This window comes from Sminthopsis crassicaudata, chromosome 1 (genome assembly GCF_048593235.1).
Source record: "Sminthopsis crassicaudata isolate SCR6 chromosome 1, ASM4859323v1, whole genome shotgun sequence".
NCBI classification, from domain to species: domain Eukaryota; kingdom Metazoa; phylum Chordata; class Mammalia; order Dasyuromorphia; family Dasyuridae; genus Sminthopsis; species Sminthopsis crassicaudata.
The window spans coordinates 516,470,562-516,490,853 of NC_133617.1; the positions used below are offsets into that span (position 1 = coordinate 516,470,562).

The window sequence follows — 20,292 nt, forward strand, 5'->3', positions numbered from 1 at the left end:
CCACATCTAAGCATGGTAACTCTAATGCATGTCTTGCTGTATGGTAATATCTAGCAATTTATCTTCAGCTTTTCTGCTGGAGACAGAGAGAGGGTGGCTACATCAAAGCTGCAAAACATTTCAGAATTCAATAATACAGATTGATTTCTTCTTATTATTCAAATCTGTGGGTTTATTTAACTGACAAATTGGACTTTATTTCCTAGTTAACTATATCTTTCAATGGTCGGTCATCATCCAACCCTGAAATAAATGTTAGATGATTAAAGAAGTAAAGGTTAAAACATTTAAACCACATGCTGTAGATCTCAAAAATCAAGTCAAGATGTGTAAGGGAAAGAATTATTAGAGGATTTATGAAATCTGCCCTGAACAAATTAATTCATCAGTTTAGCCAAAGGCTTGTCAATGAATTCAAGAGACTTTTTAAAAAGGAGAACATCTGTTGCATATTTAAGGTCCTGTTTATAAGTAAATGTAGCGGATTAATCTTTTCTTGAGAGAGAGAATACACAGTTTACATAAATTCATTTGAAAGTTAATTTGGAATCCCTCTATGTCTTTCAGGAACAGGGATAAACCTTAGGGGATTTTGGCAATTACTATAATCTCCACCCTTTCTTGATGATTAAGAGAAATTTGAATTTCACTGGGACAAAAAAAAAAAAGAAAGAAAGAAAGAAAGAAAGCTCTCCATAGTGGCATTCTAGGAATAAGCCACTTTTTAGAAAAGTACATACCTGCTTACCTGTGTATGCTACAAAATGGAAGAATTATATCTAACAGCTTGAGAGAATAAATTGGAATGCTATCTCTTAAATATACTTCCCAACTTCATCAGAAGATCAAAATATCCTTCAATATGATATCATGGCAATGAATTATAGATTATTTTTATTTTCTCATTAAGAGGATGAAAAGAAAGACAAAAGACAGTCTCTGCTGTCAAGAAGCTCACAGCCTAATGGTTGAAGAATGATCCAGCTTCAGATGAAGAAATTGAAACTATTTCTAGTCATATGAAAAGGTGCTCCAAATGACTGTTGATCAGAGTAATGCAAATTAAGACTACTCTGAGATTGGCTAAGATGATAAGAAAAGATAATGATGAATGTTGGAGGGGATGTGAAAAAATGGGGATACTGATACAGTGCTGGTGGAATAGTAAACAGATCCAACCATTCTGGAGAGCAATTTTGAACTATGCTCAAAAAGTTATCAAACTGTGCATACCCTTTGACCTAGCAGTATTTCTACTGGGCTTATGTCCCAAAGAGATCTTAAAGGAGGAAAAGGGATTCATATGTGCAAAAATGTTTGTGACAGCCCTTTTTGTAGGGGCAAGAAACTAGAAATTGAAAGGAAGCCCATCAATTGGAGAATGACTGAATAAATTATGGCTTATGAATGCTATGGAATATTATTTTTCTGTAAGAAATGACCAACAGGATGATATCAGAAAGGCCTGGAGGGACATATATGAACTGATGCTAAATAAAATGTGCAGAATTAGAAAATCATTATTCATCAAAACAAGAAGACTATACGATGATCGATTCTGATGGACTTGGCTCTCTTCAACAATGAGATGATTCAAACTATTTCCAATTGTTCAGTTGTGAAGAAAGCCCTCTACACCCAGAGAGAGAGAACCATGGGAACTGAATATGGACGACAATATAGTATTTTCACTCTTTCTGTTGTTGTTTGCTTGCATTTTGTTTTCTTATTCATTTACTTTCCTTTTTGATCTGATTTTTCTTGTGCAACAAGAGAATTGTATAAATATGTTTACACATATTGCATTTAACATATATTTTAACATGTATTAAAAAAAAAAAAAACCCTTCAATGACTGCCTATTGTTAATAGAATAAAATGCAAATTTTCTAATCTGGTATAATCTGGTATAATACCTCCCATCTTTATTTTACTGTGTTTCACCATCTGTGCTACAGGTTCTGGTCAAATTGGACTTCTGTTTATTCCAAAATATCATGCTACTCTCTCCTTCCTTTCTATAGAACAACCCCTCTTTCCTGGAATGTCTGCACTTATTGTTTCTTGTTGAAATTTTTCTGTTACATCAAGCCTAGTTGAGGGTTCATTTTCTCCAAGATGCCCCCCAGTTGAAAGTAATCTCTTTCAGAGAAATGCAAATTAAGACGACTCTGAGATACCACTATACACCTGTCAGATTGGCTAAGATGGCAGGAACAAATAACGATGAATGTTGGAGGGGATGTGGGAAAACTGGGACACTGATGCATTGTTGGTGGAATTGTGAAACAATCCAGCCATTCTGGAGAGCAATTTGGAACTATGCCCAAAAAGGTATCAAACTGTGCATACCCTTTGACCCAGCTGTACTACTACTGGGCTTATATCCCAAAGAAATACTAAAGAAGGGAAAGGAACCTGTATGTGCCAAAATGTTTGTGGCAGCTCTTTTTGTTGTAGCTAGAAACTGGAAGTTGAATGGATGCCCATCAATTGGAGAATGGTTGGGTAAATTATGGTATATGAAGGTTATGGAATACTATTGTTCTGTAAGAAATGACCAGCAGGAGGAATACAGAGAGGTTTGGAGAGACATCAACTGATGCTGAGTGAAATGAGCAGAACCAGAAGATTGCTGTACACTTCAATGCTGTATGAAGATATATTCTGATGGAAGTGGCTATCTTCAACATAAAGAAGATCCAACTCACTTCCAGTTGATCAATGATGGACAGAAACAACTACACCCAGAGAAGGAACACTGGGAAGTGAATGTAAATTGTTAGCACTACTGTCTATCTACCCAGGTTACTTATACCTTCGGAATCTAATACTTAATGTGCAACAAGAAAATGGTATTTACACACATATATTGTATCTAGGTTTTATTGTAACACATGTAAAATGTATGGGATTACCTGTCATTAGGGGGAGGGAATGAAGGGAGGGGGGGATAATTTGGAAAAATGAATACAAGGGATAATATTATAAAAAAAAATTAATCATGCATATATACTGTGAAAAAAAATTCTAAATAAAATAAAAAAAATTTTTAAAAATTAAAAAAGAAAGTAATCTCTTTCTCCTCAAATTTTCCCACACTTTATCTGATTTTGCCTTTTCTTTTTAATAGTCTCCCTTGCCTCATTTTTTTTTGTTGTTGTTGGTATATTGTGTGTCCCACATATAGTATTAACATTTCCTTTGGGAAGGGGGAATTCTTTTTGCTGTTATTTATGCCAAACCAAGAATGTCTTGTTCATAATAGATGCTTAAAATATCAATCAAGTGGAATTGCATACAATATAAAATACATAATTTTATAAATACTAAATATAAATACACATATATGGTACATAAATATATACAAAGCAAACTAATTAAAAATGAAGGATTTGTTTAATTTTGTAGAAAGAAGGCAGAGAGTGATAGTTGTGGTTCAATGTTGCACAAAAGAATAATAATAACAAACATATGTGTGTGTATGAATACACACATATTTACTATATGCTAGGCACTATGCTAAGTCCTTTATAATAATTATTATTTCATTTGACCCTCACAACAACCCTGGGAGATAAGTGCTATTGTTATTCTTACTTTGCAGATGAACAAACTGAGGGAAACAGAGCTTAAGTGATTTTCCCAGGATCCACATAATTTATAATTGTTTGAGTTTATATTTGAATTTAGTTCTTCCTGACTCCACACCAGGTACTCTGTCCACTATGTCACCAGGCTGCCACTAATTAAAGAAAATACCAAAAAGTTGAAGAAAGTTGCTAAGAATTGCAAGATTGATATAAGAGGACATTTTTTAGCTGTTTTTTTTTTCTTTGTCATTTGAAATTCAAAAGAAATGTTTTCTATTACTTCAACCTCACATAGCTGTTTCAAATGGAAGCAAGGGTAGGCAATAATAGAATAAATACAAAGTATGTTATAGCTGTGGCGAGGCATAGTATCACTTGAAGGTCACATCTTGCTCATAGGAACATCATACTTCAATCCTAAGAAAATGGACTCTAGAATAGTGAACTTTTCAAAATTCATGAGAGCAGAGGCTCCAATCCCTTAATCTAAAAGACAAAAGAACAACCTCAGAGGTGGAATACTGAGGCCCTTTCATAGGACCATATAATCTCAAATGGAATGAATGATTAAAATTCTTCAAGAGCAGAGTTGAAAGAAAAGTGGCTGAAAGGCCATATTGACAATTATTAGAAGATTTTCCCAGTTTTAGCTATATGGCCAATCAACATAGAGTCCTTGTAACCATTTGTTTAGCAGATTGGAACCCATTTCACAATGTCTCTCCAAGGTATTGCCTTTCCAGTGCATAACAACTCATCCAGAAGTATAAGCCTCATCTTCTACCCCTAGGGAGACAAACTTTTAGACTCTGAGTGTTCCGAATCCTGTAACAAGAGCAATGATTAGGAAACATCTACAAAATTTTATCAAGAACAGATCATGACTGATTTGCCTCTTACTTTTTTTTTTTTTTTTTAAATAATAGAGTTACAAAATTGATAGATTGGGAAGATGAAGCACAGATAGTTTGTCTAAATTTTAAAATTTTTGACAAAAATCTTGTGCTATTCTTATGGACAAGAAGTTAGGAAAAAGCAGCTGGATAAATTTGGAACTGGTTGAATAGTTACATCCAAAGAGAAATCATTAATGCTTTTATGTCAATTTTGAAGGAATTGGGAAGATGCCAATTAGCGGTGATTCGAGGGACAAATACTTGGCCATGAACTGCTTAAGATATTTATCAGTTACTTGGAAAAAGCCAAGGATGACATGCTTATCAAATCTCTTGAGGGAACAAAGCTAGGAGGATTAGCTAACACATTAGATGACAAAGGAAAGATCTAAAAAGGTCTCAACAGACTAGAACATTTGGCTTAGTCTAAGAAGATGAAATTTAATAAGGATAAACATCAAGTCTTACACTTTTAAAAACTCCACAAGTTTTAGACAGGAAAAATATGGTTAAGCAGCATGTCATCTAAAAAAAAATCACTCAAGGTTTTAGTGAGCTGCAAACTCAATATGAATCAATAGTGGTGTGATGTGGCAGTCAAAAAATGAATATTATCTAAGGTTCTATTTAGAGAGTCTTAAGCAGACCACATCTGTGAGATTGTGTTCAGCTCTGGGTGTTATAATTTAAGAAGGATATTTATAAGCTGGAAAGCACCTTGAGGAGGACAATAAGTGTAACTGATTTTTAGTTTAATTTTATTTATATATTAAATGTTTCATTCAGTCTGGTAAAGTCCTTATGCCAGAAAGCAACCAGGTGCCTGAGAAATCAGAGGAATTCATCTAGAAGATTCAAAAAGGAAGACCAAGGAAATATCAAAATCAAAATTCACCTATTTTCCAATTTTGCTTAGGCCCATTGCTTAAGCCTCTACAACAAAGTGACATGCAGAATGTTGAAAATTATTTATGTATTTATGCCAATTTTTTTCTTAATCACATTTGTAGAGGGATCATCCATATTCAGATTTATACCTTCAGGACAACTTAAGTTTCACAGAACCAAAAAAGAAATCCAGTCCAGTGGAAACATCAAAACAAATGAACACACTCCTACTCTGCTTTATATTATTTGCACTTAGCTTCACTGTCTTGCATCTTAAACTACATACTTTCACAGGAAACTATATTCTCTCACCCATTTTTCATTGAATTCATATTTCTCCCCTCATTCTATGTAGGGGGGAAATGGGATATTAAAAAAAAATGTAATCAAAGAAGGCAAACTCAGTTCTTCTGCTAATTTCTTTTTCTTTTTTTTTTTTTTTTTTTTAAGCAAGTGACAGATAAAGATAAGTTGACAAACTCAGTAAAAAGCACACAATCTCAATATTAATGAGGGAAAGGAAAGGGGGAACCCCATTTCTCGGCGCATAGATAGTAAGATAATCCCATGGGGCGCAGTGTCCCCTGTAAATGAATTTACAGGCCCGAAAACCTAGATTGATAAATAAAAGGTTTATTGTAGAAATTTGGAAGTAAAGTTCAGTTAGAAAGACGCCAGGGCCAGAGGTGGCCGCTGGGCGGGCAGGAACCCTTACATGGCTGGAAGGATACCATGTGTTGGCTGGGAGGGCTCCTGCAAAGACAGTGCTCTGGCTGGTTTCTTTTATACCTAGAAGATGATGGGCAGTACCCCTAAGTTCTTGGCGGGATTTTCAGTTAGCTCAGATCAGGTGAGGGCTGGGGGAAGCTGAGCTGAGGGTTGGGTGCAGGGCCCGGATATTCAAAGGGTGCCTTTGACCAGGATTTGTGAATCAAAGTCAGCCATGGGTTGGGCAATTAGAAAGGAATCTTAAAGGGACCTCAACCCCCATCAATATGACTAATTGGCTTCTGCTTTTGAGAACTTCCTTGATGAAAAAAGGAGTTGATGTCTTGAGGTTTTACACCTCATATATTATTACAGATTTCTGCCCTGCTTTATTAAATTTGTAATAAAATCTGAGATAGACAGTGTTATATATGTCTTTCTTCTGAAAAGAGCTTTTAAGTTTGTTCTAGGCTCTTCCTATAGCAAGATCAAAAGATAATATTCTAGTGTTGAGTACTTTTAAAGGTACTATTTCTTAAGTGGTTAAATAATATTTTCTATATTTTTCCTTTTCAAAAATTAATGATATTGACAAGGACCTGGTTAACAGGAAGTCTTTGAATGTAGCAGGAATATGTGAAAAATATTTATTCCTTGGTGATTGCCTGCACATAGAACCGTTCCCCTTGATGAAAGGTAATGATAAGGGTAATGATATTTATACAGAGTTGCAATTATAGCCTGTGGCTCAGAGATAAAACTCTGTAGTAGGAATTTCTCACATAAGTCTTGGGACTCAAGTCCCAACTTTGAATTTTAACTCCTGACATCAGAGTTTATTTCATTTTCTCTCTACTCAGGCTTTCTTCTTTTCTAATAGGATTAATGAACTGGGACATAATCGATGCAGTTTACCTAGACTTTAGCAAAGTATTTTTAGCAAAGATATTTCCTCTCATGCTACTGTGAAAAAGTTAAAGAGATGCAGACTAGGTAAAATTAGGTAGATTTTGAAATTAGTTGAATGGCTATATCCCAAAACCCCTTAGGTAGTAGTAGTGTCCTTTTTTTTTTTTTAATCCCCAAATCACAATCTTCCCCACTTTGTATAAATCAATCCATGTAAATACTTTTCTTAATTTGTATTTTTAAAAATAAAATTAAATGGCTGAATTAGGATGTAAAGTGGTCCTATAATTCCTAATCAAGTACTTTGTCTAGTAAATGAATGAATGAGCATTTATTAAGTACCTACTATGTGCCTGACAATGGGCTAGATTCTGAGTATACAAATATGAGAGAAACAATTCCTTTTCTGCCCTTAAGGAGCTTCTATAGCAAATATAAACAATATTGCAAAAGAAATATAAACAAAATAGCAAGAAAAAACACTTACAGGAAAGGGGTGGCCAGAAAACAGAATTTTGAGAAGTCAAAGGAATAGCAAGTAGAGTCCTAGGATGGTTAATTGTCATTCCATTTCCAGAAGCAATTGTCATATTTGGTTGCTGTTCTCAGAGCAAAAAATGGGAAGTTGATGGTCACTTGGCATGTCATACAATGAATGAAGCATCATAACAGATAGAAAGATGTCCAGCATTGATGGTAGGAAAGCATACTTTGAGGCTAACTAGAGAGAGAGAGGATCTGGTAAATTTTCACTCATTCATGAATCAGGATCACTACATCATCAATATATCAAAGTACAACAGAACATCTCCAACATCATTAAGCCATCACCCTGGGATATAGAAGACTTGGCTCCCAAAATGGGGGAAATGTGTGAGTTGTTGATTGACTATGAAGTTGCAGTACCTTTACCAGAACAAATTTGGAGTATCTTAAGGCCCTTATTTATCTGAGGGGCAATGAGAATCCAAGACAGAGGTAATGAGAGTCCAAGACTGGAACAATGACCTAGTGCTGGCAAAGTCCTTTGGAAACATATAACCCTTTCATTCAATCTATAAATATTTATTAAGTATATAATATGTTCTAGGCACTATGCTAAATGCTGGGTCACCCTGAATAACACCATGAGAAACATTTGTGGGAACTTGCTTTCACAAACCAGAATATGGACATTAATCTTTCTTTTCACCTAATCTCCCAGGAGAGGGTTGGTGGAGAGGAAACAGATCTGCATCAAGTTATGCTCCTCACCATATGCACAAGATGAGGAAACCCAAAACTCTTAAAATCTCCTTGGACTCTGCCTCAGGGAAGAGACTCCACCTCAAGCACAAACAGTTTTATCCTTATCTGGCTCAATCCCAAAACCCGTTGAATTCTATTCAAATTCTAATCCTGGCTTAAACTCAAACCCAAAGCCACCCTGAGACTCCACCCACAAGTCCCTTCAGATTGTCCAGAGCCCCCTATTATAAAAAAGAGCCAAACTGGAGTCCACTCTTTGCAGAGGTCTCAAAAATGGCATCTTTATGCGTGCTATGTCAAAGGATTTCTGCCCATGGGAATTCTGGTTTCAGTGCCTTTTATCTCTACCCTCAACTTTACTAACTAAACTTTACTTCCAAACCCTACAATAAACCTCTTTTATCAATCTAGGTTTTCGGGTCTGTAAATTCCTTTATTGATGACTATTGCGCTGCTGCTACTAGACCTCATTTAACTCTGTATCCTTGTGCTGAATCCAAAGGAGCTGCAGGAGAGCTCTATTTGACTCCCTGTACCCCGAACCTGCCACTAGACCTCAATTAAACCTAATTTAATTTAGGTACCCCTTATCTAGTTCTCATCACACCCACATGTTCCTTTCAATGGTGAGGAGAGGGCTATTGGGCTATTGGTCTTTCTCCTCTGAAGGAATAAGTGATAATAGAGGTGCCTGGAACATTCAGGCTCTCTAGTGTTGTTGTTTTTTTGTTTGTTTGTTTGTTTGTTTTTTAGAAATAAATATATATATATATTGGTCAAATGCTTTTTCTGCATCTATTGAGATAACAATATGACTTCTTAGTTTTGTTATTTATGTAGCCAGTTATGCTGATAGTTTTCCTGATATTGAACTAGTCCTGTATTCTTACTATAATTCCCACTTGGTTAAAGTGTTTTACCCTGATGATAAATTGCAGTAGTGTCTTTGCTGACATTTTATTTAAGAGTTTTTGCATCAATATTCATTAGAGAAATTGGCCTAAATTTTTCTTTCTCTGTTTTGGCTCTTTGGGGTATCAGAATCATATCTGTGCCAGAAAAAGAATTTGATAAGAATCATTCTTCATCTATTTCCCCCCAAATTATATAGTCTTGGAATTAATTGTTCATTAAATGCTTAGTAGAAATCAATTGTAAATCCATCTGACCTAGAAGATTTTTCTTAGTGAGTTCATTGATGGCTTGTTCAATTTCTTTTTCTAAAATGGGATTATTTTTAAGTATATTCATTTTCTCTTCTGTTAATCTGCGCAATTTTTATTTTTATAAATATTCATAAATTTCAATTAGACTGACAGATTTATTAGCATATGGTAGGGCAAAATAACTAATTATTGGTTTAATTTTCTCTTCATTGATGGTATGTTCACCATTTTAATTTTTTTATACTGGTAATTTGGGCTTTTTCTGTTCTTTTTCTAATCAAATTAACCAAAGGTTTATCTATTTTGTTGTTGTTGTTGTTGTTTCAAAAACAACAACAATTCTTAGTTTTATTTATTAGCTTAATATTTTTCTTTTAATTTTACTAATTTCTCCTTTGTTTTTCAAAAATTTGAATTTGATAAATAATTGGGGTTTTTCAATTTGTTCTTTTTCTAGCTTTTTCAGTTGCATGCTCTATTATTTGATTTCTTCCCTATTTTATTGATGTAAACATCTGGGGATAGAAAATTTCTCCTAAAAACTGTTTTGACTGCATCCCATAAGTTTTGGTATATTATCTCATTATTGTCATTCTCTTGCATTACTGATTGTTTCTGTGACTTTGTATTTGACCCTCTCATTTTTAGGATTAGATTATTTTCCACAGTTGTTTATAACATATAATTTTTATTGAATCATGATCTGATCATTTAATATTTCTGCCTTTCTGAATTTGATTGTGAGGTTTTTATGCCCTAGTACATGGTCAGTTTTTGTGTAGGTGCTATGTTACTGAAAAAATATATATATATTACTTTTTATTCCCATTCTATTTTCTTTAGATAGCTATCATATCTAAATTTTCTAAGAGTCTAGTCACTTCCTTAACTTCTTTCTTGTTTATTTTGTGATAGATTGATCTAATTTACCTAATTCTGAGAGGGGGAAGTTGAAGTCCCCTAATAGCATAGTTTTGCTGTTTATTTCTTTCTATAACTAACTTAGTTTCTCCTCTAAAAATTTGGATGCTCTACCACTTGGTACATATGTTTAATATGATATTACTTTATTGTCTATGGTACCTTTCAGCAAGATGTAGTTTCCTTCTCTATCTCCTTCAACTAGATCTATTTTTGCTTTTGTTTGCTTTATCTGAGATCAGAATTGCTACTCCTGCTTGTTTTTTTGTTTTTTGTTTTTTAACTTCAGTTGAAGCATGATATAGTCTACTAAAGTCTTTTACCTGTGTGTACAGTGTGCATCTCTCTGCTTCAAATATGCTTCTTGTAAATATCATATAACCTTCCATTTTATGGAAAAGTTCATCCTGTTCATATTCAGAATTATGATTACCAGCTGTGTATTTTCCTCCATCCTATTTTCTCCCCATGTATACTTTTTTCTCATTCCACTCTATCCCTCTTCACAAGTGTTTTGTTTCTGACCATTCCCTCCCTCAATCTCCCCTCCCTTCTTTCCAGCCCCTCTCTTTCACCTTTCTGCTCCTACTTTTCTATAAGATAAATTTCTGCACTCAACTCAATGTGTATCTTATTCCTTCTTTGAGCCAAATCTGATGAGATTAAGTTTCAGACAAGGTTCACCTTCTCTCCCTATACTATAATAGATCTTTTGTACCTTTTCATAGGATAAAATTTACCTTCATTTTACCTCCCCTTTCCTCTTCTCCCAATCTACCTTTTAATGTCTCTTTTTTCTTAATATCATCACATCAAAGTCAACTTATACCCACACCCTCTATGTATACCCCTTATAACTGCCTTAATGAAAATATAATTCTCAAGAGTTAAGTATCTTCTCATGCAGGGATGTAGACATTTTAACCTCTTCTTTCCTATTCACCTTCTCTTGAGTTGTATGCTTTTCTTGAGTCTTGTATTTGAAGATTAAATTTTTCATTTAGTTCTTATTTTTTCATGAGAAATGATTGAAAGTCCCCTACTTCATCAAAGATTCATCTCTTCCCTTGAAAGATTATGCTCAATTTTGCTGGATAGTTGATTCTTGTAATCCAAGTTTTTTTGCTCTCCAGAATATGGTATTGTAGAAGCTACTTAATCCTAAGTAATCCTCATTGTAGTTTCTCAACACTCAAATTGTTTTTTTTCTGACTGCTTTTAGTATTTTCTCATTGATTTTATAGTTCTGGAATTTAGCAACAACATTTCTTGAAATTTTCCTCATGAGATCTCTTTCAGGGGATTGATCAATGGAGTCTTTTAATAACTATTTTACTTCTGGGTTCTAATCTGTCAGGGCAGTTTTCTTTGATAATATCTTGAAAATGCTGTCCAGGTTCTTTTCTTTTTTCTTTTTTGGATCATGGCTTTCAGGTAGTTCAATAATTCTTAAATTGTGTCTCCTAGATCTAATTTCTAGGTTGGTTGTTTTTCCAATGAGGTATTTTACATTTTCTTCTAATTTTTTTTCATTGTTTTTAGTTTGTTTGATTGATTCTTGCTATTTCATAGACTCATTAGCTTCCATTTGCTCAATTCTAGTTTAATTTATGATTTTCTTCAGTTACCTTTTTTATTTTTCCATTTGGCTAATTCTACTATTTTTTAAAAGTATTTTTGTTTGTTTTATTTATTTATTTAAGATTTTTATTTTCAAAACATAGGCACCATTGACCTTACAAAACCTTGTGTTCCATTTTCCTTCTCTTCTCCCCCACTCCCTCTTTTAGATGGCAAGTAATCCAAAATATGTTAATCATGGTAAAACAATATAGGCATACATATTTATATAACTATCTTGCTGCACAAAAAGAATCAAATCAAAAAGGGGAAAAAATGAGAAAGAAAATAAAATTCTAGCAAACAAAAGAAGTGAAAATGCTATGTTGTGATCTACATTGTTCCCACAGTCCTCTCTCTGAGTGTAGATGGTTCTCATCTTCACAAGATTGTTGGAACTGTCCTGAATTGTTGAGAAGAGCCACATCCATCAGAATCGATCATCATATAATCTTACCATTGAGGTGTACAATGTAATTCTACTTTTAAAGTGCTATTTTCCTCGGTTAATTTTTGTTCTTCCTATTCCAAGCTGTTGACTCTTTCTTGCATACCTCTCATTTCTTTTCCCAATTTTTCTTCTACCCCTCTTATTTGAATTTTTAAATTCTTTATGAATTCTTTCAAGAAGGCTCTTTTAGTTTGAGAGTACTCATGTGCCCATGTAGATATTTTCTTTTCTTCTGAATTGGTATTTTGATCTTCCCTATCATCAGGGAAATAGTAGCTTTCTATAGTTAAGATTCTTTTTTTTTGTTTCTTGCTCATTTTCCTTCTGTCCTTCCTCTCATCCCTCCTGTTACTGCTTCCCTCTTTCCCTTCCTTCCTCCCTCTTATTTCTCCCCCTCTCCTTTTCTTCCTTTCTTCTTTCTCCCTAATTCCCTCTGTCCATCCCTCCTCTCTCCCTTCCTTCTCCCCCCCCCCCTTTTCATCTATTTCCTGGTTTTAAAAGCCAAGTTCTGCTCCTGGGACACAACGGGTGATATCTCAAGCTTCTAATGTGACTTTGAATTTTGAGGCACTCTGAGTTTTGACTTTGTATACAGATGCCCCTTATGTTTGGTAACTTGCTCACAGCACTGGGGGTGGTCCAACCTAGTCCTATCTCTTGTTGCCTGATTTCCTGGACTGGTAATTTGCCTTTTGTGCTGGGACAGGAAGCTGCCCATTGGGTCTGCTTCGTTACTGAGTTCTATTGAGCTGTGACTGAGCCATCTTGGTTGCTGATCTGTGTTTTGGCTAAGACCTTCCCATTGGCTTTCACAGATCCTGTTCTGTGCTGAGCTGTATTCCCTTTTTAATCTAATAAAATTGATTTCTCCTGAAGTAGTTTCAAGATGTCTTTGATGTGGGTTGTGCTCCCTTTAAGAAACTAATCCTTTCAAATTGATTTATTCCTTTCTGATTCCCAGCCCTTCCTAGCTGATGCATTATCAATTCAAGAAGCTAAGATCTTTGATTCACAAATCCTGTCAAAAGCACGCTTTTGAATTCCAATAGGAGATCCAGAATCTCACAACCCCCACCCAGATCTGAGCCAACTTGGGACATCACCCACAGGCCCCTTTAGCTAAATCTCTCATTATAAAAGAGTCAAGCTGGAGCCCTCTACTGCTGTTCATGTTAGGAAGAGGTTCCTAACATGGCAGCCTTATACTTGGCATGCCAAAGGATCTCTGTCCACTGGAAAAATGGTTCCTGTGCCCTCTTCTCTTTACTTAATACCTTTTATTAACTAGACTTTAACCTTACTTCCAAAGCCCAAAATAAGCCTCTTTTATCAATCTAGGTTTTCAGGTCCGTAAATCCCTTTACAGGGGACTCTTGCGCTACTAGACCTCATTTAACTCTGTATCTTTGCACCGAATCCAAAGGGGTTGCAGGGGAGCTCTATTTGGCTCCCTGTGCCCCTAACCTGCCACTAGACCTCAGTTAAACCCTAATTCCATGAAGGTACCCCAATTCTAGACCTCATCATCTTGAGCCTGGAAAAAAAAATTTTTTTCTGTCTCTTTGTAGAGTCTATCATTTCAAAATCTGTTTAGACACTTTCATGTTATTTCTGATGGAAACTAGGGAGAGTTCAAGCAATTCCCTGACTTCTCTCCACCATCTTGTATCTGCTCCTTGGTCTTGAAAGTACTTTTTAAAATCAGGAGTTATGATTTTGCCAATATATGCCAATATGGCTTTGGCTATTAGTGGTATTCTACCATCATGATATACTACATCTGTTATCATACATGTGTTTACTACCATTATGCTTTACAGTTAGCTACCCATTCCTATGGTTTTATCTTCACTTGTGGAAGAGTGAGCCCCAAACTTTGGAAATGTTTTAGCAAATGTCTTGTACCAACTATTTTTGCTGTACTTTTAGTCAATCCCTTTTCTAAAAGCTAATTCATGTCTACTAGTCATCTACTAGTCGATGAAAAACATCATGATGGAGACTTGTGGGTTTATAGATATTTTGAAGTTATTAGTAACAAGAAATTCTTTTTATAAATTAAGAGTCTAATTGTATAGAGCTATACAAAAGTAGAATAAGCTGCCTTAGAAAGTAATGACTATACAATACCTTCACTGAAGGTCCTTCAAGTAAAGTCAAGATGATCATTTCTTAGATAAACTGTTATTGTGATTCAAGATATGGATTGGACTAGTTTGCTTCCCATGTCCCTTCCAACTCCAAGAATGTCTGAATAGCATTTTGTATTTTCGTGTGTGTGTGTGTGTGTGTGTGTGTGTTTGTGTGTGTGTGTTTGGTGTCATAATATGCACAAAACTGAATAAGGAAAACCAATCAATTAAAAAAAATGAAAAAAAAAAAGCAAACAGGTACTTAAGTAATTTTAATGTATTAAACACTATGTTTGATTTTGGGGATACAAAAACAAAAATGAATTTCTGCACTTCAGGAGGGGAAGTAGAAGGGTGATAACTATTCAAATGTACAAAGTACATGACCATCTTGGAAAGAGAGAGTAAGAAGCCATCAGATGATTATAAAGGCTTTCTTCCAAAAATAATAAGGACATTTGAATTAGAATCTCACAAAATTAGAGATTGTTCCATGTAGGTCCATATAGTCCAATCTTCTCATGAAGAAACCAACAAGATTTCTTACATACTATAAATGTTGAGGTAAACAGAAGGATTAATAGGTAAGCTTGGAATATATATATATGTAAGGAAGATGGAGGCATTTTTTCAAGAACTGGATAGGGATGAGTTGGCTTAGGCCAGCCAAAGGATCACCTGGAGGAATTAATTAGCCTTAGCAATTCTGGATATTTTTTAGCTTTGATTCCACATGTTGGTTCAACAATCTTTTATCTTTGTTTTCTTTAAAAGATTTACTACTGGGAAGAGAATTTCTGCTTTCAAGGTATCAAGTGAGTTTTTTTTTTTTTTTTTCCGTCATAAAAATCATAGGGTGATGCAAGCCTTGATAATTTTTTTTTATTATTTTTGGTGAAGTTTCCATAATTGCTTTATAATGCTATCATAGCTATCAGTCAAGTTCTCACAAATGGGAAAGAATTTCCCCCATTCCAAATGGAATATGGAATGAAATCTTTATTTTCTTGGCCAAGAGAGGCTAATCCTTGAGATTATAAGTGTAAATTTATGCCTATCTGCTGGCAGGATTCCTAATTTGAAAAGGTCTTTGTTACTTCTCACTGGAAAAGAACATAGTTAAATTGTGAAATAGTTGATCTTGACTAGCAATTTGCAGCTAAGTATTTAAGTGTCTAGAGCACTGGTGTTGGAATCAGGGAAATTCACTTTCATGAGTTCAAATCTGGTCTCAGACACTTATAATGAAGCTGTTTGCCTTACTTTCCTCATCTATAAAATGAGTTGGAGAAGGAAATGCAAACCATGCTAGTATCTTTGCCAAGAAAACTCCAAATGGGACTACAAAGAGTCAAACATTCTTGAAATAAGCAAACAACTTGGATTTAGTTTAACAGACGGGAACTGATGATAATAGAACCTAGGAAGAAATGAACTCACAAGGTTATTATCAAGGAAGCTTTCTGATTGCATAGATACTACCCATGTGATAGTAAATTCTCTTTGAGGTCCTCATCATTTGAAGTCTTCAAGCCAGGTATGACCTGTCAAAGATATCAAAGAGAAAATTGTTCAGGTTTTAGTTTGGATGAGTTATCTATGAGATCCCTTAGAACACTGAAGTTCTCTGATTTTGAATAGGCTGAACAATGGCATTTTTTTCCTTAGTACTAGCAAGAACCTGTCAGACACGGAAGACACAGGAGTGATTAAGTTAAAATGTGTTTTTTATTTCCACCTTTGACATTAGCTGTGTGACCATGAGTATAACTGTGAACCTCAGTTTCCTCCTACATGAGGACACAAAAAATTAAATGAACTTATACTTTAAAGCACTACATAAATGTTTATTCTTGTCATAAAATAACATTTTAGTTTTGTGAGAAGTATTACATCAGACTTATTAGCAGTTCTCCAACTCCTTGATAAAAAACACACTTTTCAATTCATTTTGCAAGATAATTACAAATTGCCATTAGATTCACAGAAAATGCAATTCTCTTTATTCATCCACTATTATGACATCTTTTTAATCTCTATCCCCTATTGCTCCTGTGAAAGTTAGTGAATAGTTTGTACAAAATTCAATTTAGTCTACAAAGTAACTAGTAATATAAGGATAATAAAAATAGAAGACATCTGGTAGAAATGAAAAATTAAAAAATTTGGCTATACAATGCCAAAATTGCTCACTCATCGAAATAAATTAGGCTTTTTGGCAGGATACAGCAAAACTAAAATCAGAATTTTTTTTTAAAAATCATAAAATAAAAAAATAAAGAAATCAATTTGACTTACTTTTGAACTTTTCAGTTGGTTTTATTAGGCATGGAGGCAGACTAAATAACATGTAAGTAGCAAAAAGTAACAGCCATAATATATAAAGAAAAATTTATAATCTATGCTTATTTTACCTTTACCAAGGATGCCCAAAAAGTTCTTTTAAAAACTTAAACCTAGAGAAAATTCTTATCTTTCCAAATATGGAACTAAATTTTACTGCAGACAGCAAATTGTATTGAAAATAGGTATTTTTAGCAATTTTAGGTACCTTTGTCAAAGGGATAAACACTGTGGTTTTGTGTCATTAGCTGGATAATGGATTTACTAATAGCTTCAACACAATGTCTGCCAGCCTTCTTTACTTTTAACCGTACTGCAAATTGGCATAAATCTTAAAAAATAGATAATCTCACCTACAGAGACTGCTTTATATATCTTTGGTTTCCTTTGTGCTTTCCAAGGCACCTAGCCAGCTGTAATCTGAACTAAAGGGGTGTGTTTGTTTATGTGTGTGTGTTGTGCTACCAAATTTTATAGTTAATAATCGAATTGACATGGAATCCTAGGTAGATGGTTGAGTGAATGTTTTGCTTCATTTATTTGAGACAACTGTTACAAAACACCTTTTTTTTTCTGATGCCTCATTCATGGTTTAAGTTCCTTTAAAGGATTCTTTTCTATTAATCCAACTGAGCACAAGATCAGGCAGGTTTTGGCAAGGTAGAAATTTGAACAGGTAAAGTGTTGGACGGATGACCAGATTAAGGTCCAAAAGACCCAGGACAAGGTGAACAACTTTTTATCCATTAATTGTAGATCATTTGTGGAGGAGAGAACGTTATTGATCAATTCATTATTCTTTCAAGAATAGACAGGTATCAGCATGCCTTTATTTCCTCTTCTAAATCTTGAAGACTAGGGCCCAGTCTCCTGTTACTGGACATTTGTGACCAGGGTCAAACGTAAGAAATACCTTGTACAGAATGTTTGTGGCAGCCCTCTTTGTAGTGGCCAGAAAATGGAAACTAAGTGGATGCCCATCAATTGGAGAATGGCTGAATAAATTGTTATATGAATATTGTGGAATATTATTGTTCTGTAAGAAATGACCAACAGGAGGAATACAGAGAGGCTTGGAGAGATTTACATGAACTGATGCTGAGTGAAATGAGCATGATCAGGAGATCGTTGTATACTTCAACAACAATACTGTATGATGATCACTTCTGATGGACGTGGCCTTCTCCAACAATGAGATGAACCAAATCAGTTCCAATGGAGCAGTAATGAACTGAACCAGCTACACCCAGCAAAAGAACTCTGGGAGATCACTATGAACCATTACATAGAATTCCCAATCCCTCTAGTTTTGTCTGCCTGCATTTTTTATTTCCTTCACAGGCTAATTGTACACTATTTGAAAGTCTGATTCTTTTTGTACAGTTTGGACATGTATATATAGATTGTATTTAATTTATACATATTGAACATGTATTGGTCAACCTGCCATCTGGGAGGGGGGGACAGGGGGAAGGAGGGGAAAAGTTGGAAGAAAAGGTTTGGCAATTGTCAATGTTGTAAAATTACCCATGTATATATCTGGTAAATAAAAACTATTAAATAAAATAAATACCACATACTGTATTAAAAAAAAATACCTTGCACTATAGAGAATGCTGGACAAAGATATTTTTAATAGATAAATATTGTTTCCTGAGAGCATACAGTCTCCAAAACTCAAGATTGAACAAAGCATCAAGCACATCCAGACCACAAATCACCACACATCCCCAGACATTCTAAAATGGCACATCCTAGTGATTAACAATATTAGTAACCTCACTATATATATAGTAGTTTATTGGTTGACCGGAGTAGAAAAGGTTACTATTAAACCAACAACGCCCACTGCGTTTGACTTTGGGTGTTTCCCTCCCCCCATTTTACGTGAAGTCATTACGTATGCTACATTTCTCTTGGCTCTACTTTCTTGCTTCCCATCACTTTATCCAGGCCTTCCCGTATTTTCTGAGTTCTCCACTCGCCTTGTTATTCCAGACTGAACTAGCTACTTCATCCTTGTGTAAACTGCCTCCACTACACAAATAGTGGCTATCGTTTTTAAACGATTAAATAAAATAGCTTTCAAGTTTGCAAGCGCATTGCCATGACCTCGTTTGATAATCAGTCCTTCAGCAAGTTTAGTCTGGATGCTGTGAAGAGACAGAGGTCAGACGACGTCCCTCTAGTTCACCTAGCGTGTCCACGCCAGAATCAAGATTTGAACCTTCGACTCCATAAGCCGCGGAACCTTTTACCTCACAACCTGTTTACTCATATTTCAAATGTTAAGCACAGATTTGGTTTCCAATTTTCTCCATTTCGGAGAACGCTCCTTGGTAAAAGCTACTAACTCCGTAGCTACGTCAGAGTCAGATCTCAAACGCAGAGAAAACAGCGAAATACAACGCGTCCAAGTACCGCGACCTGGTAAAGATCTCGCGATGATATAACTAAGAAAACACGGAAAAGGGTTCCGAGATTGAGGCGGACCGACTGCCGGCTCATAAGTTCTCGCGAGATTTTCCGGGGATGGGGAGAGAAAGAGAGGCTATGTGGAGGCGGGGTGGATGGGGAGAAAAGAGGCGCCGCTGAGGACGCAGACCCCCGCCCTCTTTCCCGCTTCATTTACCCACCTGAGTTGAACTCCAGCATGGCAGCTGGTTGGGTAGTGAGCCCCGCGGCCCGCCCGAAAATCTGACTCACCTCCTGGTTTCTTCCTCGCCCGCACTGGCGCGCGCTCCCTCGCTGGACCGACTGTCCCGGTGAATGTGTGAGAGTCCTGCGTAAATGACTGTAACATTAAGCATCCGCTAGACCAGGCCCTATGGGCCTTAAACGCCTGTGACCGTCGCTGTCCCCTCGCCAGATGGATCCTCTTGCTTCCGAGTCATGGATCCCTGGGGAAAAAGCAGCAGAAGGTACAGGCTTTCAATTGAATGGACTCATATAGTTATGTTTATTTCGTTATGTCATTCTCCTTTTTTTCTTCTGGGTTTCCTCGTAGAGAGGGAGGGAGGGGGAAAATGTCCCCTTTCCCCATTTTGCCCATTTTTCCTGCCAGGAGCGCTCACCAACTTTTCCTCATAAAACCCTTAATCTCCTTCAAAATTAGTTTAAAAAAAAAAAAAAAACTAATCCAATACGTTGACACTTGGTGTCCTTTGAATTACTTTGTATATTGTCTTAATGCATTTTAAAACACAATTTTATCAAGGGGTCAGGAGGCTTCACTTCTTACCAAAGGGGTCAATGACACAAATAGTTCAGAACCCCCATTTCTCGTGGATGCTACTTTCTACTTGGAAGCCCTGCCCGATCTCCCTAGTTGTAAGTGTTCTTTCCTTAATTCAGCATATAGATAATGATTTGTTTGTAGTTTGGATTCCTTTCCTAGAAAATAAGTTTTTTTTTTTC

General features: G+C 35.5%; 1 protein-coding gene across 2 annotated transcripts in view; it reads left to right on the plus strand.

The window, feature by feature from the left end:
* Positions 1-19,391: 19,391 nt before the first annotated feature.
* ERCC6L2 (ERCC excision repair 6 like 2) overlaps positions 19,392-20,292 on the plus strand; it is a 135,630-nt gene continuing 134,729 nt past the window's right edge. For both annotated transcript variants that reach the window (XM_074281686.1, XM_074281687.1), the window contains exon 1: positions 19,392-19,796. In XM_074281686.1, coding sequence (XP_074137787.1) covers positions 19,745-19,796 — 52 coding nt within the window. In that variant the 5' untranslated portion in view covers positions 19,392-19,744. The remainder of the gene's footprint in view (positions 19,797-20,292) is intronic.